This window comes from Diplotaxodon limnothrissa, linkage group LG23 (genome assembly GCF_057381915.1).
Source record: "Diplotaxodon limnothrissa isolate DT_005_m linkage group LG23, D_limnothrissa_male_GT1.1, whole genome shotgun sequence".
NCBI lineage: Eukaryota > Metazoa > Chordata > Actinopteri > Cichliformes > Cichlidae > Diplotaxodon > Diplotaxodon limnothrissa.
In genome coordinates, this window is record NC_140617.1 from 26,042,561 (window position 1) to 26,065,473 (window position 22,913).

The 22,913-nt window shown below is 41.2% G+C and overlaps 2 protein-coding genes across 2 annotated transcripts in view; both read right to left on the reverse strand.

Moving 5' to 3' along the window:
* The window catches only part of ptprnb (protein tyrosine phosphatase receptor type Nb), a 61,145-nt gene extending 55,997 nt beyond the window's left edge, over positions 1 to 5,148 (reverse strand). Inside the window, exon 1 of the mRNA XM_085347571.1 lies at positions 4,945 to 5,148. Coding sequence (XP_085203697.1) covers positions 4,945 to 5,044 — 100 coding nt within the window. The 5' untranslated portion in view covers positions 5,045 to 5,148. The remainder of the gene's footprint in view (positions 1 to 4,944) is intronic.
* A 773-nt stretch (positions 5,149 to 5,921) lies between these two features.
* Positions 5,922 to 22,522, reverse strand: dnpep (aspartyl aminopeptidase). The gene is made up of 15 exons (XM_085347586.1): positions 22,433 to 22,522; positions 21,991 to 22,081; positions 20,043 to 20,131; positions 17,408 to 17,521; positions 16,914 to 17,039; positions 15,928 to 16,052; positions 15,563 to 15,647; positions 15,149 to 15,256; positions 12,761 to 12,838; positions 12,250 to 12,330; positions 11,801 to 11,961; positions 11,601 to 11,640; positions 11,393 to 11,494; positions 8,911 to 9,078; positions 5,922 to 7,680 (listed from the first exon to the last, which is right to left on the reverse strand). Exons 1-15 carry the CDS (start codon positions 22,436 to 22,438, stop codon positions 7,630 to 7,632), a joined length of 1,425 nt encoding a protein of 474 aa, XP_085203712.1. The 5' UTR covers positions 22,439 to 22,522; the 3' UTR covers positions 5,922 to 7,629.
* Positions 22,523 to 22,913: the final 391 nt, after the last annotated feature.

The following is a 22,913-nucleotide window of genomic DNA, read 5'->3' on the forward strand; positions in this document are numbered from 1 at the left end:
CACTGCGTCGTGTTTAGTGCATCAAACAAACGGCGAGCTGTTGTAATTACAGCAAGCAGACGGAGCTGACGGAGGGGTTGGTTATGAGTCATAACTGTCAGAATGAGCTGCTTTTAAAGCTGCTTTGTGTACAGATTTTATTTATGGTTCAGCGTCTACCTGACCCACATACTCCAGCACTAGTTTTGAAAATGTTTGAATGAAGCTTTCGGTTGTTATTCGTTTGTGATCAGACACAAAGAGGCCTGAGCTCAGGAACCCCAAAATGCTCCTACAAGAGCACATTTCAAGGACTTGTTTTTGTTTGGAGCCAATTTATGGACATCTGTCTATCTTTTAGGGGTGTCCATCATTTCTCTGGTCCTATTGAGTTTCCCAGTTGTCGACATCAGTGACGACAGATATGACAATGATTAAGTCAGAGACAACACGAAAAGCAGGCACTGGAGTGGAGGCGGGTTGCAAGGCGATTTGCAGTGACTGCACACAGGGTAAAGCAGCTTAATTGGCAGGTTTTTGAGTGGTTCTTAAATGAGAAGCACAGGAAGCAAGATTGGAACTTTGCATCATCCATCCCGACCTATTCAAAGTTTGATCGTGGTGGCAGCAGGCTAAGCTGCTATTCCAGGCATTTTTGTTTTCAGCAACACCTTCCACTTCCTCCTAAGGGGTCTTGGGGTATTCTCAGACAAGGTGAGATATATAATCTCCTCATCGAGGTCTGAGCTGTGCCTGGAAAACCTCCAAAAGGAGGCTCCCAAGAGGCATTATAAATAAATCCCAGAACCACCTACACTGACTGATTCTGACACAAGTAGCAAAGGAGCAGCCTGAGCTCTTCACCCTGCTACATAAGGGAAAACCCGGTGAGCCTATGGAGGGAGCTCATTTCAGCCACAATCATTTGTATCCATAGTCACCACTCAGAGCTCGTGACCATTGGTTATGGTAGGAGCGCAGATTGACCAGTAAATCTAAAAACAACACCCATGCCTGCATTACCACAGATGAAGCCCTAATCTACCTGTCAACCTCCACCCGTCCATCACTAATGAATATGGCACATACCATTAGCAGCAGATAATGGGTGCTGTCTCACACTCACAAATATAAAATATTACCACGCAAACTATAATAGAATAGCCTTTATTGTCATTGTACAGAGTACAACGAAATTGGAGTGCCACTCCCTTGGTGCAAGTTTCAATAATAAATATAAATGTAAAATATAAAAAGTACAAAAAAAACAATCGTAAGTACTCAAACAATAGTATGTACAATATATACAGGATAGCAGCATTAATATAATGACAGTATGAATAGCAGCATAATATAATGACAGTGACGGTATGGAATAGGTTCAATTGTTTTTGTGCTTATTTACTACGGTGATAGCTCTGGGAAAGAAGCTATCCCTGAATCTGTTTGTCCTGGTTTTATGTGACCTGTACCGTCGGCCTGACGGTAATAGTTCAAACAGTTGGTTGCTGGGGTGAGAGTGGTCCTTGATGATATTGCCAGCTCTGCTGAGGTACCGAGAGTTTGCAGTGACCTCCAGGCTGGGCAGAGAGCAGCCAGTGATCTTCTGGGCTGTGTTGATGACCCTCTGCAGTACTTTCCTGTCTGCAGCTGAGCACCCTGCATACCATGTTGTTATGCCGTACGTTAGGATGCTCTCTATGGTGGCTCTGTAAAATGTCACCAGCAGCCTCTCCTCCAGGTTGTTCCTCCTGAGCACTCTCAGAAAGTGGAGACGCTGCTGGGCCTTTTTAACCACCGCTGTAGTATTTGCAGTCCAGGAGAGGTCATCAGATATCTGCACGCCCAGAAACCTCATGGAGTGTACCCTCTCTACACAGCTCCCGTGAATGTAAAGTGGGGCCGGGTCTGCTCTGCCCTTCCTGAAGTCCAAGATAAGTTCTTTAGTTTTCGTGGTGTTCAGTTGGAGGTTGTTAACTGAACACCACTCAGTCAGTCTGTTGACCTCATCTCTGTAGTCCGACTCATCCCCCCTTGAGATGAGTCCAACCACTGTGGTGTCATCCGCGAACTTTATGATGGTGTTTGAGAGATGGGTAGGGGAGCAGTCGGATGTGTAGAGCGTAAACAGGAGGGGACTCAAAACACATCCTTGTGGAGACCCGGTGCTGAGTGTGATGGTGCTGGACCGGTGGGGGCCGAGTCTGACAGACTGTGGTCTATTTGTCAGGAAGTCCTTGATCCAGAGGCAGATAGGGGTGGAGAGTCCCAGGTGAGACAGTTTCTGGACCAGGATCTCCGGGATGATATGATTGAATGCTGAGCTGAAGTCCAGAAAGAGCATTCTCACATAGCTTCCTCGGTGCTCCAGGTGACTCAGCGCAGTGTGGAGCGCTATGGTGATGGCGTCCTCGGTGGAACGATTTGTCCTGTAGGCAAATTGGTGGGGGTCCAGAGTGGGAGGCAGACCGGCCCTGATGTGCTGACAGACCAGTCTCTCAAAGCACTTCATCACTACAGGCGTAAGTGCAACAGGCCTGTAGTCATTTGGGCTGGCCACAGCTGTCTTCTTGGCGATGGGGATGATGGTGGAGGTTTTGAGGCAGGGCGGGACGGTGTTTGATGACAAGGAAAGGTTGAAGATTTTAGTGAAGACTCCGGTCAGTTCGTCAGCACATGCTCTGAGAACCTTTCCATGTATTCCATCAGGACCTGCCGCCTTCCTGGGATTCACTGACCTTAGAACACACCTCACTTGGTGCTCCCTAAGTGTTAGTGTGCCAGTGCTGGGGGCGGGTGGAAGTGGTGTGGCAGCTGAGGGCTTGGTCGTCTCAAAGCGGGCGAAGAAACGGTTTAGATCCTCAGCCAGTGAGGCATCAGTCCTAGATGTTGCCTGGTTATTGCTTCTGTAGTTGGTAATGTGATTGATCCCCTGCCACATTTTTCTGGGGTCGTTGTCAGCAAAGTGATCTTCAATCCTCCTCCTATAGGCAGCCTTAGCTTTCCTGATGCCTCTACTCAGGTCTGCCCTGGCCGCCCTATACGCAGCCCTGTCCCCTGACTTGAAGGCAGTGTTGCGGCTTTTTAGGAGGGATTGCACATAATAAATAAACACTCGGTTGATGTTACCCTCCCGTAACTGATAGAAGACGCTCCTGTCCAAACACGGTGACATACCAATGCTATTCCACTGTTTTTCACCACATTAGCACCACGCCACCTAACATTAGGTTTTTTTGCTAATTCCCAGATAGACACTGCTGTGTCATGAACATGTTACTCAACCAAACAGTTTTACTTACCTATACTAACCCTGGTATCCACGACAAACTTCATCAATATTTAATTTAATAGTTATTTTATACTTTTACTGAAACTTTCCAGGAAAAATGCTACCTGGGCTACTTTTGCACTTATATTTAATTAGGCTGTGCCTGTGGGTATAATGCTGCTGGCGCCTTGTTTCAATAGATTTATATTTCAAATTAGGAAGTGTATCATCTATTTATTTATTTATTCCTGCCTTGTCCCCTCTGCTGCTGTAACAATGTGAATTTCTGAACTCTGGGACTAATAAAGGCTATCTCATCTCATCTTATCTTATCTGCTTCATTAGCTCATTAGAAAAGAAGGATGGAAAATATGTAATTATCACACATTTTCTTGAAATGTTATTTAATTTTGAGGCCACATATCGCTGCTCCTACTACAATGACTACTTACTCGTGATGTCCACACAGGTTTGTTTCCATGTCCACAAACTGAATATAATCCCTGCCTTAAGCTCAGTCAGTAAAACTCTGGCTAAACAGAAAGCAGTAAAGAAAAATAGGATCTGCAGGCTCGCTTTGATGGTTTCCTGTATGTTTATGCACATCACTGACTTCATAATGTCTGATCTTAAGTCCCTAAATGCTTTTAAAGACATTTTCTTCATGAAGCACATCTTTATAGACCACAGTGCAAACAGCCCAAGCACCTGCAGGTGCTGCAGTCTGGATATGAATGTTTCTAACTGCTGCTTTATTAGATTCATGCTCAGCTTAATAAAACAGGCAGCAAACGTCTTGTCCATTTGGCTCTTTTTAAACTGCTCTGTTAGCAGACTGTGTGAACTCCTGCTGTTGCTATTTTTCACACTGTGGCAGTCACTCTACTTTGCATTTACAAGTCAGATGTTCGGCGTTGCCAAAACAATTTTCCACATAAAGACAATGAAGGGTGTTTTGATCCGGCTTTTAGCTCCTCTGGATTCTCATGGATCTTGCTGTGACCTCAGAGGCCCCTGCATGAAAATAACTCCCTGTCAGTTTCTACATCATCATCATGTTGGCTCCTTGTGAAGGCAAATTAACTGTGAACCAAAACAAACCAACCCAGCCCTCGCCCCTCCCTCTCTCTCTGCCTCTCCTGCTGCTGTTTTGGCTCTGTTTGTTTGTGATCAACAAAATGATTCATCTGAGCGCTCAGACACATCCGAGCCGACCCCTGGTCACAGCTTTTGCGTCACTCACGCAATTTAGCACCGAGGTAAACACCTCAGAGGCGGACAAACGGAAATGCAAGAACAGGCACTTCATGTGTTATTTCTATTCACTTTCTGCACTTTTTTATGCAGGAGTGTCAAAGCCGAGCAAAACTCGCTGAATCCAGATTATGTTCAACCGTATTTGAAAAACATCCAGTAGAGACAACGAGCAACTTTCACAAACCCCGCTGTGAATTTGAGTAAACGCCGATGAAAATAGGTTTTACACTCTTTAAAATATTTTGCAAAGAAAGTGAAACGTGAGCACAAAGTGCACCGAGGCGGCTCAGTGCTGCGGTCACTAACAGCGGGGAGCTCCTCTTCGGGGAAATCGTGATTTACGCACCGCGCGTCGCAGGGTGGACAGATCCACTTTATTAAGAGGGAAGTGCATCTGTCTCCATCACATCGCATCAGATCCACGTCCACTCTCTTACCGTGTCGGGTGGCCGAGCACAGCCGGCAAGAGGCGGTGAGGAGGAGGAGGCACAGAGCTGCCCAGAGCCGCGGTGACCGCATGGTACATCCAACATCCATCGGAGCGAGGAGGGGAGAGCCGCCGCCGCCGCTGCGCTTCTACCAGCTCTCCATGTCAGAGGAGAAGCTGCTGCTGGAGGAGGGATGGAGAGGAAGAGTGAGGCTGAGAGACAGAGACGCAGAGAGAAAGAGAGAGCGAGGAGGGATGGGTGGATAATCCGAGCCACAGGAGGCGCTAAACTGCAAAAACTAAAGGAAACATCATTAAAAGCTAACGTCATCATCTCTGACACTGTTTTTCAAACACACGCAAGTGTTTGCCATAGCCTGTATATAAAAGATGGACGTGGCCACGTGACATCAAACGTGGCTGTTTTGAACTCAATTTTTAAGCTTTAATTATGTTTTCAGCCCTGTTATTTTGTTGTCTTTTTTAATGTCACCATAAGTGACCATATTTGGACAAGCAGGTGCAGTGCTACGTTATTAGCTAATGCTTGAAAGCTTGGTTAGCAAGGTGCCCACTCCACATCACATTTTTGATTTCCACGATCCTGCCTGACCTTCACAGCACTATTCACACACTCGTCCTTCAAAGTTACCCCTACTTCTCTTTTCTTTGTACTATCAATCACATCACAAGTGATTGTTTTAAATTCATTTAATCGAGGGCTAAAGTTTCTATCCAGAGCTTTTAAGGCTCATTTGCAAAAATATGTGAACGGTTTTAAAGTCATCTGAACCACTTGAGATGTTTAAGGGTTAGAAAAACACATAAATGCATAAACACTGAAAATATCCTCCTCTGTGTACCATGCATGTATTCGTTTGATCAAACTTGTTAAAATTATAAGTTTAAAAAGCTTTGAAAATTGTAATATTCAACAAAATGACAATAAAAACAACAAACTTATTCAATATGTTTTAACCAGCAGCCACAATTCTTTCTAATTTCACTTATTTCAGCATTCTTGCTTGTTTTTCACCTAATTTTTGTAATTTCAGGTGATTTATTTTGATGAATTCCCCAACAGGATTGTAATTGACTTTCTAACAGAGCCCATGAGACTAAAAGCAGGATTAAGGAGTGCCTTCTTCTTGCTGCATCTTGATATGGCTCATAAGTCCTCCTCATGCTGCCAAGAAACTGTCCGGCACTTGGCAGAGCGGCACATCCAGCTCCTCGCTGCATTTTATTAAAACAGAGGAGGTGAAATTCAATTACTGCAGCCTCTCCTGCAGCATGAAACGTTCACATTTACCTCCACTCCGTGTTTACCGACTCCACCAACAAGAAAATAATAAAAACAGGGCGAGACAGAAGGGATTTTAAACATTTTTTTCCAAAGTTTCTTCTACACAATTTCATTTCATAAGAAAGACATGAGGTCTTGAAGTAGTGCAGCTTTTTCGTCCGATATAATCGAACACAATTACAGCAAGATCAGATTTAAAACCTAGAATCATCCACACACAAGAAAAGACATTTTTATAAAAGGATTCAACCCACTCTCACTCCCACTCGATCACCTCAGAATCGGCTCATTTTATATAAAGTACAGTAACTTCAGTATATTTAATGTTACAGGCCCCTCGACGTGCATCATGGCATTATTTTTCCAGCATTTTTGATCTGTTCAAATTTCACAAGAACATATACACATTTAAGCTCTGCTCAGAACTGCAACAGAGCCAAATATACACCCAAAATCCAGTATCCCTGGAAAGCTCCAATCTGATTTAAATTGGTGACAAACATAAATAACATGTAAACATGATCAGGTGAGTCTGAGGTACAGGTGGGAACATCTGGTTCATATATCGCTAAGAGAGGACCACTGATCTCGATGCACTGAAAGTTAATTTGTTGCATTATTATATTTCTAAATCATTATACACAACATGTGAACTTCATGCGTCTCTGTTGGCATGTCGAAGTGTTCTTGGGCAAGACACTGAATCTCAAACTGCTCCCACACAGTACTGGAGTGTAAGTGTGTGAGATGGTGAAAAAGTGCTTAAAGGGGAGAGAATAAACCAATGTATGAATGTGGCTCAGAGTGTTAAAAGTTATTTCAACTGCAGAAGGAATCACGACTAGAAGACAAGCCTGGTATCCAAATGTAAGGAAAAAAGGAGACTTTTCATATCCTAAAACTTTTTTTAACAGGCCGCCTGTCACGCATGGTGATAATGTCCCTTAGAAGTTGACCCAAAGTGCACATTTGAAAGTTTTCACCAGCAAATCATCAGAAAACAGATCAATAGAAACAAGATTTACTCTTCAGATTTACACCCACTCAAAGTGCCACAAACTGATTTGGCTGCAGTTTTTAAAAAACTATTTAAATGTGCTTTTCAGCCCTGATAACGTCATGTGTACTCGAAGCTATGAAAGATCCAAAACACTAAAATACTGGTTGAATTTTGCCTGGTTTCATTAAATATACCAAAGTTACTATATACTTTAAGAAAGTGTTGATTCTGAGGGGGTCAGGTGATTTTAAAAGATGTGTTTTTTTGGCATTTAAATCACAAATAAAGCACTGCAGATTTGCAGAAGATTTTAAAATAATGCAGTCGTTCACTGAGAATGACATGTCTGTATAATCCTTTATTCCCGATCAGCTGTGGCTGTCCCAGCTCTAGTCAACGACCAGCGTGCTCCTCACGGTGGGAAACAACTCGAAGAAACCCTGAAGAAGCGAGAAGAAGCAGAAAACAGGAAGTGACAGCAAAGTTTAATATCACTAAGATTTTTTAAAGTAGATGAAAAAGCACAATAACAGGTAAAAATATAACCTAAAAGAACTCTGTCAAATGCCAGCAATGAGATCACTTAATTTGATTCTAATGCCACAGCTGGACAGTTCAAACCTGACATATTCTGACTAGAACTGTGACAAACGGATATTTCGTTGTCAGCTCAGGCGCTCATGACTATTTATCTCAGTAACTTAGGAGTTGACAAGTAGACATACATTAGTAAAGCACCATGGAGGTTCTCAAAATATTAACAATGTAAAGAGAAATGTAAGTTTATAAAATGTTCAATAATTGGCTTATACAGGCTTAAAAATGACTGAACAGGCCCCAGATTGAGAGCCTTGGTTTGAACAGACAGAAAGATAAAAAATAGCATAAAGCGCTTTTCCAAACTCAAATAAACAACAGCAAATAAAACATGGCATAATCAATAAAAAAAGGTTTAAATCAATTTAATAAAATATGTAGCTTGTGCGGTGTAGCGAGGATGGGGGCGATGTGGTGTTTTGTTTCGATTGAGATAGCAGAGATGGATGGGCAGCGGCTCCAAACATGATGAGTCCAAAGCATGGAAGCATATATATATATAAAAACATAAAATGGGACCAAGGACTAAGCCTTGGGGAACTCCACATGAGAGGTGGCTGAGGATGAGGAAAATTCTGTCTTTACAAGATAAAGGGATCTGTTTGATAAGCAGGAGCAAGGCAAGAGACGTCTCCATTAAACAGAAACCAAAAAGCCAAAAGATGTAAGACAAAGTTAAAGTGTTACATCTGAGAAGTTGAGGCCAGTGTCTGTATGTTAAAGTTTATTTAAGCAACTTTCAAAAGTAGCTGCAGACTTACGACAAAGTACTGAAACAATGATAAGAACAATTAAAGTCAGTTGTGTTTTACCATGTAACCATCACTTTTGGTATTTATACTTCATTAATCACGTCCTTTATAGAAAACATAAATTTACAAGGTCATGAATTAGGGGAGACACACAAATCTTACCTAAGCAACAGAGAATGTTTGGATTAAACTGCTGATGAAGCTGCCAGATCTTGCAGGAAATCCAAACTTTATGAAGCTATTATGTGTGTGAATTCAAAAGTAAAACCAGCTGGTCTATTAATTAGCTCTACATAATTCACACCCAATTTGATCTGTTACCTTGAAAAGGGTGGTGCTCTGCAGGACACTGGATGTACAACACATCTCCCTGATGGAGTGCATGGAGAGCTGCGGGGAGCCGATGTCCACCACGGGGACGCCGAGACGGGCCGCCAGGATGGGACCGATGGTGGTTCCACAGGGGCTGTCGTTACGGACCATCACGTCCTACAAGAAGACCAACAGGAACGCTCAGACTATTAAGTTAGAGTAAAAATAAAAACTGCCTCTAGTGGGTATTAAGAGGCACTGCAGGTCAAGGAGCAAGGAAAGGTGAAACGAGTTACACTATATAAAACAGCAAAGTGCATTAATAATAGAGATGGCACGATACCACTTTTTTATGTCCGATACCGATACCGATATCATAAATCTGGATATCTGCCGATACCGATATGAATCCGATATAGTGTTTTTTAATCAACAAAACTGTTTTTTAAAATATCTTGCTGCATTTTGCAAGTCTGCAAGTTCATACTCAAGTTTAAAACAACAACTACACTAAAGCTATTCTGTTATACCTGTATACAAAAAAAATATTTCATAGTTCAGCAATACTGATCAATCTAATAAACTTAGACCTACACCATCCTCCCTATTCTGGTATTTTAAAGAGTACTTAGCGTAAATATTAAGCAACCTAACTAATAGGGTTCCAACTCCCAGCAACAACAAAAAGAAATAAATAAAAAATAAGGAACCACCCCTCACGCGCCACCTCATGATGCTTAATCGACGTAATCAACCTTAATTTGATGCAGTGTGAAAAAAAATGCACAGAAATCAATTATTTTTCAAGAAATATTAAATAGATTCAACATCTTTCTTCAACAAAATTGCAGACTGCACAGATGGTACCTTCCCAAAGTAAAAAGTACTATAGCTTACTAGGGTATATATTAGACTTAATAGTCACTATATACAGTAATTGACTTCTATTCATTTTACATCAAATTAAAACTTTGGGTGTCAGATAATTATTTATTAAAAGCTCGACATTTTAAATGAGAATAAGAAAGAAAAGTATGTCTTTGTGCCCCCTTTTCCCTGTTCATGCCCTATCGGCCCCCCTGGCTAAACTTTGCTAGATCCGCCCCTGCACAGTTACCAGCGTCAGCTACGTAGAAAAAGATCCTGGTGTAGAAAGAAATATTAAATAAATTCTAACAACAGCTTATCAAGCTTAAACGTTCTGCTGTTGTTCAGCCGCTGGTTTCCTCTTTCTGGTGCAAAGTGGGCCAAAAACAAACAAGAGAGACGGACTCGCGACAGAAAAGCCGATCAGCTGATCATTTAAGCAGTTTCACGATTGAAGTAGCAGCCGGAGAGCGAGAGGCAGTCGCTTGTTAAGCTTAACGTGGGAATGCTTTACAAACATTCAGAGATGGACTTACACACTTGCTTTACTTCTCTCGGGGATAACTTTGTCGGAGATGAAATGCCAGGTTGCTAGCGAAGCTCCAAATGCTATCCAGACCACCGGTCCGGCATGCCACAGCTGCTCTATCACGTGATGCATACTGCTCCGACTGCTAACGTTCTGAGGTGAGTTACGGCGTGTTGCAAGTTTTGCGAGGTGCTTTCGTGATATTTAATGGATCGGATTACATTTTTTATTTTTCTCCGATATCCGATCCAGTAATTTAGGTCAGTATCGGACCGATACCGATACGTAATATCGGATCGGTCCATCTCTAATTAATAACGCTCATGAATTGAAATGAGAATAGTGTAAATAAATTTGGTGTGACCACCTTTATTCTTCAGCACAGTCTGAACTCTCTTACTCATTTCTTTAAGTAATCGATAGTTTTTTATTCCTGCCAAGTCTTCTTTTGTCCTCCAATTCTCCAGTTTCCTCAGATTTTTTTAGTGTGTCCTTATATGTCAAGTTTTCAGCTAATAGCTCTTTAGGAATCACCTTGTTGGTACAAAAATATTATTTTATGTCCGTCAAACTGTGTTAACTTTGGTATTTCATAAATTCAAATAAAGAAAGGAGAACAAATAATGTGCTTTTGTGACAGGCTGCTAGTAACAGATTGCATTTAAACTCGGTCCTTTACCCAGTGGTCCTTTTGTCTGATTATTTTACAAATACATTCCACTTCAATAAAATGACATTCTTGGGTCGATCCATTTGTCACATTTTATTTTATTGTTTAAATCGAACCTGATGCTGCCACAGTCTCTTCCTCACAGTGAGGGATACAGCTTATTAACGTAACACTAGTATCCATTGGTATCAGTAATGGAACTGGAGAAGCTGGATCTTTGCAACTAATTCCAGGACATAACATGTAAACATCTGGAAAAATCTGGAAATGTGCTTTTACACAAATACTGGTATCACAGAAAACAAGCTGAGTTCTTCATGAATTACAGTGACATAAACGCCGCCGTTTTAATTCCTGTTTCTTAACTTTTACTGCAAACAGTCTTCTACAATCACACAAATGCCATCACTCAGTTCTCAATTTACCTGCAGCGGCACGTTGACCTTGCTGGCCACCTCTCTGACAATGGAGGCGGTGACAGCCGTAGTTGCGTAACGCTGGTTGCTGTTGAACTTGATTACCGGGCCCTTAAACAAAAAACAAACAAACAAACAAAAAAAAAAAAAAAATCACACAGGAAATCAACCACCTGGTGAGTCTCCTAAACTTTAAATAGCAATTAAATTGACTCACCTTGTGAAAAGCCGGCCGGTGGTTCTCCTCATGTTTCTCCCTGAGAGGAAACAAAATTAAAAACATATCAAACTAGAATACAAATGAAGACCAGCGATTACAGGTTTTATCTGATCTTAATGATCTAAAACGCCTTCTTTTTCTCGAATGACCGTTTAGTGCAAATGTCTGAGAGCACGTAATCTCATGCTGATACTGACTGGTAGTTGGGGTGCACGGCGTGCGCCATGTCAGCGCTGATCATGAAGGAGAGCGGCGCCGCCTGCTGGAAGGCGGTGAGGTTGGAGGGGGAGGAGGCGAGGCGGCTGAGAATGAGCTCTGTCAGGTTGGACTGAGCGCCCTGAGCGCTCTCTGATCCCACCTACAGGAAACAGGCCACACTGTAAAAAATACACCCAGGTAGTTTCACCTGCAGGCGATGACATCATTCTTCATCGCTCTGCTGGTTGTTTTCACGTTTTTTCACGTGAGATATCCAGAGCAAACAGCAGCTTCGCATCATCTCAGAATCACCTGCAGAGGAGCTTTTAATTATTATTATTATTACTGTTTAATTATGAGACACTAAAGCTGCTGTTTGCCTGCTTCTCTGGTATCCTGGCTGCCCCACACTGGCCCAGTCTCCTCTCTAAAAGCTTGGTGGACTCACCTCCTCGTTGTCGTACAGAGTGATCATACGGACGTTGGGATCTTTAGCCAGAGAGTCTGCTGTGCAGGACTCCATCAGCCCCTGAGCAAGAAAGAGGAAGTGAGGACTGAGAAACGTGGCTCGGTGTGATTAAAAACCTCCGTCTGCTTTGTGAGATATGTGAAAAACATTTGGGAGAGTCTTTGTGAGGAAGAAATTAGCACGAGTTCATTTAACTGAATCCCAGCTTAATGCCAGTTATTTACATTTTCATTCAGAGCATTCAAATGTTAAAGCTTTTAAAGTAAATCTTTCCATTATTTTTAAACTAAACAACAGAACAAAACACATTTGCTGCATTTAATGTTGAAGAACTATAAATAAACTGAAAATATACATATAAAGGTTTTTTTTCAAGCAGTGGGAACAAAATGAAAGACACAAGAAGAAAAAGAGAAATAAATCCTTTTTCTTTTTCTGGCCTGGTAGTAAAAGTGAAATTGTGCTTGCAGCAGGTGGAAAAGCGACTGACCCGCAGGGCGCAGTAGCAGCTGTGCAGGTTGTCCAGACGAGGAGAGTAAATGAACTCCTCGTACACGCCTCCTAAAGCCTGCAGAGACAAGAGAGGAAGGCGCCGACTCACATTTTGTTACTAGACTTACAGAACATAAACGGTCAGATTTAAAAAAAACTTTAAACTCTGTTCAATCTCATATACATAACTCACACTGGTACAAAGAGACTGTAAGTACCATCATAACTCTCCACTGTTTCAAAGGAGCTTGCAAAGAAAGGCGTCTGGACTTCTTTAAATTACTTGAAGACGTTTCACCTCTCATCCGAGAAGCTTCTTCAGTTCTAAGGTCAAATGGTGGAGAGTCCCAGATATAAACCTAGTGGGAGTGACCCCCCCACAGAGGGACAAAAGGACCCCCTGATGATCCTCTCAGTTCCTTAGAACTGAAGAAGCTTCTCGGATGAGTGGTGAAACGTCTTCAAGTAATTTAAAGAAGTCCAGACGCCTTTCATGCAAGCTCCTTTGACTACGATGACCTGGATGACTAAGAACCTTCACAGACATATCTCCACTGTTTCAAATATAGTCACCAACGCTGCACAAATTTTACTCCAGCAAGTAGTCCCTATCAAACATGCCTGGAATAAGTGAGCAGAATGAGAGTCTGACCTTTCGACCCTCTTTCATAAAACTGTTGAGGAGTTTCATTTAAACCGAGGCTGGAAGTCTCACAGAGTCCTCGAGGTGAAAAACAGAGTGTGAGGAGAAGCTCCTGTATGCCTTATAGTGTGTTTGAATCTGGAAGACTGCTTTCTCTCATCTGATCAATATCACTAAAATTAGAAATCCTGTCTCAGAGTGATGCTGAAAAAAATAACTGGTACATTTATTACTTCATTGTAACATCTTATCATTATGAAGCTGTTCTAAAAGCTCTCTGAAAAGCCTCCGGTTGATCCCAAACACATCAAAGAACTGAATTTAAAATCCTTCTTCTCACACACACTACTCTGAAAAGCCTCGAGTCCCCATCATTTCTTTACATTTTGCTTCCAGACTTTGCTGTAATTTTGAAAGTGCTTGTAAGCGACAATTCTCCCAACTTTCTGAAGCTCTTTCAAAGTGTTTCTTTGGACAGCTGTTGCTTTTTCAGTCCAATCGTTGTACCTTACCATTTTTAGTTAATCCTTAACGCTGACCTATGAATCATTCAAGCATGAAAAGGGTACCTTACTCAATTATCAACTTAGCAAAGAGCCAATTTTGAATTGTATCTTCATGCAGAAAAACACAATTTGTTACCATTTCTTTAGTTGAATCTATGAAAAATCCCAAACACAACACAGTTTGACAGACATGAAATAGTATTTTTCACCAGCGAGGTGATTCCCAAAGAGCGGTTAGCTGAAAACTTGGTGTCTCTCAGCATGGTGTGCAGCGTGTCCTTAAAAAAAAACAATTGAGGGACCCGTACAAGTGGAGGACAAAAAAAAAGAAAAAGAAAAAAAGAAGTGGCATATTTCTGCATGCTTCAATAAATTGCTGCGCGCATTTCATACGTTCTTAGCAAAAATATAAAGATATGAGGGGTGACTCAAGACTTTTGCACAGTACTGAATAATCAGAGCCCATCATTTCTTGTCTAAACTGTATCACATCAACAGAGCACTTCGCTCTCAGACTGCAGGCTTACTTGTAGTTCCTGGATATTTAAAAGTAGAATGGGAGGCAGAGGCTTCAGCTTTTAGGCCCCTCTTCTCTGGAATAAGCTCCCAGTTTGGACTCAGGAGACAGACACCATCTCTACTTATAAAATTAGGCTTACGTTTATAAGCTTCTCTCTCTCTATCGGTAGGTCTTTACAGTATGAAGCACACTGCTGAGAACCGGTGCTCTAAAAACTATACTCAAATTAATCTAACTTACTGGAATAAAATCAGAGCCATAGAAGCTCCATCTCAACTTGTTTTATTCACACATCTGAAATGAAACCTGACATAAGATGTTTTAGAGTTTTAGTCGCTTTAAGTTTCTCTGAAATGCCTGCAGAGTCAACCTGAGCTAACTGTGCAGACATCGCTCTCCTTCCTTTGTTGTGACAGATACTTAAGCCTACTAATGCAATTGATGGCATTTTCAAGCTAAATCTTGAGTGTGCCCAAGCCTCAGTCTGCCTTCATTTATCAGTTCGTCCACATTTCTCTTCATGCTGGTTCTTCTTGGCAGTCAAACACATGATCATTTTGGATCTACTGACCTGATTCAAACAAATTCTGCATGTGTTTGTCTTGGATTCTGTGCCAGCTGTCATAAAACTGATTAAACTAAAGACATCGGCCGACTTCCTGGGATCATCACTGCATTGAAAGTGACAGGAAGTCAATGGTTTACTCGCGGACTCACCGCAGGCTGCGTGTCAGCCAGACACAGCTCAAAGTCCAGCAGAGCTTCTGGCTCGACTCCCAGCTCCGAGCACAGCACCTTCACCAGCGCTGGGTGGTGTTTCTCCGCCTGAGGAAGGGACACAAAGCACAACGCAGCATCTTTAAGACTCATGTTCGTGATGTCAGCTGAAAGTACGCGGTTTATCTTTAGCTTTCAGACACCAAATCTGATAGATTATCTTTTCTTATTCCAGAGATTACTCAGGCCTCAAAATGATCTAAATATTTGGCATTTCCCAGCTTCTGCAGGCCAAGGTATCTCAGCATTTTAAGGTATCTGAAAGAGCTTTTAATACCAATTTTTTACCCAAATTTTGGATGAATGAATGTAATCCCATTCAGGGCTTTTTACAGATCTGTAGGTTGGGGTTACCGTGCTGGCAGCAGAGGAGGCGTCTCCAGAGGACGCCGAGCCTGTCTCCAGTTCCTCCTGGACGGCAGTGGCAATGATGGGCACACTGAGACAGATGAAACATACCGACTATAAACCAAAGCTCATCTCAAAGTCACATCAATGATGGACTAAAAATAGAACAAGAAAAGGCAATGACACACAGGCTTCCCTGCCTATCTATGACATCACGCAGATCCAAGGGTAGAATAGAAGCCCGAAATAAAGTGTTCACGGGGATTAGGTTTTATTATTTGTGCCTGTGTCCATGTTTAATATGAGCTTCCACTGTAACAAATTCAATAAAAGTGGTGCATTTCATAGAAGTGTTGCGTTTAGTAACTGACAGGTGGTTCTCCTTGTTGGGCCCGAAGGAGTCGTTGATGTCCCGCTGCAGGTGGATGGCCAGGTGAGGGATCCTGAGCAGAGGCCTGGAGACGTGAACGAGTCGATTCACCAGCTTCCCACCACTCTGAAGTAAAAAATATGGAGTTTCCATCATATCAAAAGGACATTACATAAACTAACTGTGGGCCACATTTAGCTTGGAAAACAGGATCCCAGTTTACGGTTCTACATTGATTTGTTAATTATTTTCTGGCCAAAGTTGAACAGGGATTCCTGCATGCACACATTAAGAGGAAATCAACAGTATGGATCATGTAATCAGAAACAGTTGTGAATATGTCACTGTTGTCGAAGCTCCTACTGATTGTTATATTGTTTTTTTTCCCCTCAACGGACTCAACAGAAGATGATCCCACGCTGCTTCAATAATGTTAAGGTGACTGATAGTGGTCTTTGAAAAAGGTATTGCCTGTCTGAATTTTCTGAATCGTGCAGCTGCGTTTTTGTGATGTTTTGCTGTAAAAAGCGATTCGACTACTCATTTAAACGGGTTTACTGTTGTGTCACAGTCTGGCTCGAGCTGACAGCTGTAGGCGAGACATTTAGCCTCTCGTCCTCAGTGGTGCGCTCGATAAATGTCATCAAAAAAAGCAGCACCGAAGTTTGACATTTTATAGAGGAATGGGTCAAAGCTGATGGTCAGGCTCCGCATAGAAAGCAAACCAGTTTCCTGATTAGAAAGAAAATGGCTTCATGTTTTTGGTCATAAATTTACATACATTTTATTTTACAGAAAAATAGCTACATATTTATATCAAATTTAAGACCAAAACCTTACAATTGAGCCTTACAATGAATTTAACATTTCTGTAAGTTATATTCTGTACAGCTTAAAAAAATTAAAAAAAAAAAAACCCCAAAGAAAACCAGACAGCACAGATTTAATAGTAAGCCACAGAAGTAAACATAAAAACAATCACACTACCTTGACCATAACGCGGCCTGCGATGGTGAGATCACGGTCAAACCAGGTGTTCCAGATTCCGCCGCCGTAGCACTCCACGCCGACCTGCAGGCAGCCCTGCTTGGTCCTCTTAGACCTCGGCTTCACCTGGAAGCACAAACACAATCAATAATCTCACAATCAAAAAATAAACACAATCATGATTTTTCTTCCCTTCTTTTGGTACAAAGAATTTGGATGAGGTTGCCTCAGTTTTCAGATTATTCTAAGACCTTAAAATGACTAAAACAAAACCATGTTGGTTCTCCAGACAGACGCAGCATTTCCTTTGGCGTCCACCCTCCTAAACATGAGAGGAAGAAGCTGATAGTAAAATAAAAACCATTCCTCATGACTCTCGGCATCGGCTCAGCTTCACTCTCCTCATGTTTCAGCTCCTCCCCGCTATGGTTTGGCTTTGCATCCAGAGTGGAAGCAAAGAGCTGATACAGGTGAATGAGTGGGCGGAGTCTCACCCTGAGGCAGGGGCTGTCTGTGTGGGCGCCGATCATAGAGAAGCCGTTTCCCGGCAGGTAGCGTCCACCCACCGCAAAGGCAATGAGGCTGGAGAAGTTCCTGGTCACAAAGTACTGCAGAGAGAAGACGGGAAAGACGGCAAATTTATCCCCATTATGGTCTCCCTTGAAGCAAGTCCACCAATCAGAAACAACCTGCTTGTGATTGGTAGATTCAAATGGAGAGAGCAAATGGAAAACTATTTAAACAGCAGTTAACCTAACACGCATGTCTTTGCACTATAGGAGGAAACCTACAGATGCACATTTTTCAAAATAAAAGCTTCTGTTAGGAAGCTATTATGACAGGAAGCATCATGAAATTCAGCCATATGCAGATAAATTAAATACCCCCACTTTATTATAACTTAACAGAAATCTCAAACACATTTTCAAAATAATGTGTTCTTATTCTTTTTCAAAATAAAAAATTCCGTTAGTTACAGTAACTTGTCAGGATGTGAAATGAAAGTCAGATATTCAAAGCAAAAGACCCTCAGCTGTTATAGAAATTCACCAGAATATCATAAAGGGTCATTTTTTCCTAAATAAAAGGTCCCCAGTTACTTTTGGGAAATTATGAGGACATTCAGACATATGCAAAACTTTGAAAATTAAATCCTTTGATTGTTGCAGAAAATGAATAAAATTATAGAAATTCACCAGGATAATTTTCCTTCGTATTAAAAGTCTACCTGACATACACATAACACACAAGGTAAAGGACTTCAGGATGTTAAAATACACATTTAATGTTCAAAATAAAAGACCCTTAACTGTTATAGAAATTTACCAGGATACTTTAAAGGGTCTGTTTTTCCCAAAACAAAATCGAATGTCAGATTTTCAAAACAAAAGCCCCTAGACGTTTACAGACATTTATCATGATACTTCCAAAATAAAAGCCCTTGGATAGTTAGTGAACATGGTCAGATTTTACAAATACAAATTCTGAAATTTCAGCATATACAGGGAGTGCAGAATTATTAGGCAAATGAGTATTTTGTCCACATCATCCTCTTCATGAATGTTGTCTTACTCCAAGCTGTATGGGCTCGAAAGCCTACTACCAATTAAGCATATTAGGTGATGTGCATCTCTGTAATGAGAAGGGATGTGGTCTAATGACATCAACACCCTATATCAGGTGTGCATAATTATTAGGCAACTTCCTTTCCTTTGGCAAAATGGGTCAAAAGAAGGACTTGACAGGCTCAGAAAAGTCAAAAATAGTGAGATATCTTGCAGAGGGATGCAGCAGTCTCAAAATTGCAAAGCTTCTGAAGCGTGATCATCGAACAATCAAGCGTTTCATTCAAAATAGTCAACAGGGTCGCAAGAAGCGTGTGGAAAAACCAAGGCGCAAAATAACTGCCCATGAACTGAGAAAAGTCAAGCGTGCAGCTGCCAAGATGCCACTTGCCACCAGTTTGGCCATATTTCAGAGCTGCAACATCACTGGAGTGCCCAAAAGCACAAGGTGTGCAATACTCAGAGACATGGCCAAGGTAAGAAAGGCTGAAAGACGACCACCACTGAACAAGACACACAAGCTGAAACGTCAAGACTGGGCCAAGAAATATCTCAAGACTGATTTTTCTAAGGTTTTATGGACTGATGAAATGAGAGTGAGTCTTGATGGGCCAGATGGATGGGCCCGTGGCTGGATTGGTAAAGGGCAGAGAGCTCCAGTCCGACTCAGACGCCAGCAAGGTGGAGGTGGAGTACTGGTTTGGGCTGGTATCATCAAAGATGAGCTTGTGGGGCCTTTTCGGGTTGAGGATGGAGTCAAGCTCAACTCCCAGTCCTACTGCCAGTTTCTGGAAGACACCTTCTTCAAGCAGTGGTACAGGAAGAAGTCTGCATCCTTCAAGAAAAACATGATTTTCATGCAGGACAATGCTCCATCACACGCGTCCAAGTACTCCACAGCGTGGCTGGCAAGAAAGGGTATAAAAGAAGAAAAACTAATGACATGGCCACCTTGTTCACCTGATCTGAACCCCATTGAGAACCTGTGGTCCATCATCAAATGTGAGATTTACAAGGAGGGAAAACAGTACACCTCTCTGAACAGTGTCTGGGAGGCTGTGGTTGCTGCTGCACGCAATGTTGATGGTGAACAGATCAAAACACTGACAGAATCCATGGATGGCAGGCTTTTGAGTGTCCTTGCAAAGAAAGGTGGCTATATTGGTCGCTGATTTGTTTTTGTTTTGTTTTTGAATGTCAGAAATGTATATTTGTGAATGTGGAGATGTTATATTGGTGTCACTGGTAAAAATAAATAATTGAAATGGGTATATATTTGTTTTTTGTTAAGTTGCCTAATAATTATGCACAGTAATAGTCACCTGCACACACAGATATCCCCCTAAAATAGCTCAAACTAAAAACAAACTAAAAACTACTTCCAAAAACATTCAGCTTTGATATTAATGAGTTTTTTGGGTTCATTGAGAACATGGTTGTTGTTCAATAATAAAATTATTCCTCAAAAATACAACTTGCCTAATAATTCTGCACTCCCTGTACAGTTGAGAGTGCAATCTTGTGCGAACCATTTAGATTTCCGTTCTACTACTTTTTACCCCACCTTGCTGGCTGGCTTGATGTCCCACTGCTCCGTCTCCTTGAGCTCGATGAACCCAGCCTCCAGCAGATGCCGGCGACATTCTTCAACCACTGCAGGGCGAGAAAGTGGAGGAAACATGAAGTTTATTTGGTTTTGTTAAAGTCAAACTGATCTATGCAGTCTGACTACATGCCTTACTGTCAGTTCTGGGCGTTGTTTGTCATGATTACTTTTCAACGCTGATTAAAGTACTGAGACAACAGAGACTGAGTTTTAGAGACCTCACTGTCACATTTAACTACTCCTCAGTAAATCAATGGGAGCCATTTTCTACTTTTCAGTTGTTTTTCAAACTAGTGAAAACTCAGATTTTGTTAAGCCTAAAATGAGGTAGAGATGAGTTTCAGAGCAAAGACATGACTTTAAAATGTCTATCTCTTCTCAACCAAGTGTGCGAAAGCTATTTAAAAGATGCTACCAATTCAATAATTAAATTACCAAAATAAACCAAAAAAAGTGCAAAACGTTATTACCTTTTGCACTTCATTCCCGTTAAGGAACTGAAAAATTATTTAAATTCTTTGGTTCTTTATTTGTTCTTGGGGATAGAGTTCAGAGGGCAAAGGCTGTAGACATGATGAAATATCTGTTCCATCTCAATCTTATCTCTCTGGCTCAAAGGTGATCTGAACTGCATCTCAGCTGGTTAATGCTGAAACATGAGGACCCGTTTATGCTCTGATTACAACAGAGAGACACTCGCCGTCTTTCCTATCAAACTCAACCTGCTGCCTTCTCTTCACTGATTCTCACTGGTTTTAAAGCACAAAAGCAACAAACTGTCAGCATAAAAAACTTGGTGGGAGGAAAAACAGGTGTCAAATTTAAAATTACACCACAAAGAAAAGAGTGGCATACCGTGGACTCCTATAATGCATGTGTCATGTACAACATACTGAACTGGATAGTATGTGACTGGACCTGCTTTACTGAAGTTGTTTTACTTTCAGCTGCTTGTTAAACAAACTTTATTAAATGAGAAAACTTTCTCTTTAGAGACAGAAAATAAACCTCAGTTTCCAGCTGGGCATTTATTATAAGAGCAATGGTAAATTCAAATAACTGCTTAATTTTTCAATAATTTCAATAAAAATAATTTTCAATAATAATTTCAATAGATTTTTGTTAATTTAATGGTGTTTTTTCTTTATTACCTGTTTAAGTATTTTCCATGTATTTGTTTCAGTTTTTTGTAATTTTACCAGTTCTTTCTCAGAATTTTCCCCTTTTTTAATTTTGCCAATTTTCTTGTAAATGTCATCTTTTTCCTCATGAATTTGTAGGAGGATTTTTTTTCTAATGCATTTTTCATTTTTTTTCCATCTTGATAGAATTTTATTTATATCTTTTCTTATGAATTACAAGTTTTCCTTGTAAATTTGGTAGTTCTTTCCCTCAGAAATGGGTGGCAATGTTTACCACATGCACATTTTGTGTAAATTTGCAATATTAATCTTGAAATTTCCAAATTTCTTTTCCTCAAATCTTTAGCCACCTCCAGCTCCTTCTTTTTTCTCCATTTATTCATTTTCCTTCTGTGGCTCTAATGTACTGCCAATACAAATATGCCAGTAAGACTCTCAATAAGCGAGCTACAACAGCCATGCACCAGTAACATTTTTAAGAAGTTGGACTTTTTCTTATTATGCTTACTAAGTACTGGACATGGTCGCCGAAGTAAAAGCCTGCCTCTGACAACACGGAGAAGGTTTGCAATAATACTTTACCTCATATAAACGGGTGCTGAGCTTCAACAGGACTTTAAATTCAAAGATTTATAAACGGAGTTTGGTTCGGTACAGTTTGGAACTTGGATAAAAAACATTCAACGCTGCCATGTACGTAAGTTCCGTATGATACATATTTTATTACATTTGAAGGGATAAATCCAGAGTTTTGCAGACTTTACCGTGATACGGAGACACTCCTCTGTTGACAAACTGCAGAAACTCTTTGGCTGCTGACTGCACGGCCTCTTTGGAGCTCTTCATGATCAGCGACTAAAGGGGGGAAAAGTATAAAAAGTGTGAAAACTGTGCGCAATAAAGAATAACTTGATCACAGTAAACGCGACAGCAAAGCTAGCAAGATCTTAGTAATCGTGACAAACAGCTAGCGCCTAATTTCAACTTCGGACTGTAAGTTGAGTTCTTATGTAGGATCTGTTTTTGTCCGATAATGGAACTAACTATGTTTTGCTAGCTAACCTAATCGGGACACCCCGAGCTTTCAACGTCTTCTTCGTCACTCTTTTTTTCTTTTTCTTTTGCGACTAAAGTCAACACAGTTGTAAGTGAGGAAGCACCGCCTCCACGTGACGGCTCCACAGTAATCATTGTTATGGCACTTACCTGCATTAACCGGACTTTGATATTCTGAAATGGTACAAAGAAGACGAGCAACGACAGATTAGCTGACAGCGGCGGAGAAAGGAGCAGAGTCACAAACAGCGCAGCAGCGACACCCAGCGGCCAGGAGGCGCAATGGAACTCTCACAGGACTCCGCTTTCAGACTAATTCCTTCATTTAATTATTAATATCAGTCATTACACTTTGTACTGGGTCACTTTTGTGATATATTTTACTTTATTATACCCTGAATTGAAATTTTTAGGTACACTTTGCTAGTACCAAATTGGAGCCACTTTTTTTTGCCTTTGGAGCTGCTTCAATTCTTCATAGCATAGATTCAACAAGGTACTAAAAACATGACAGCATCACACAGATGCTGCAGATTTGTCAGCTGCACATCCATGATGACAATCTTTTGTTCCACCACATACCACAGGTGCTCTATTGTGGAGGTTATTTTAGTACAGTTAGCTTATGTTC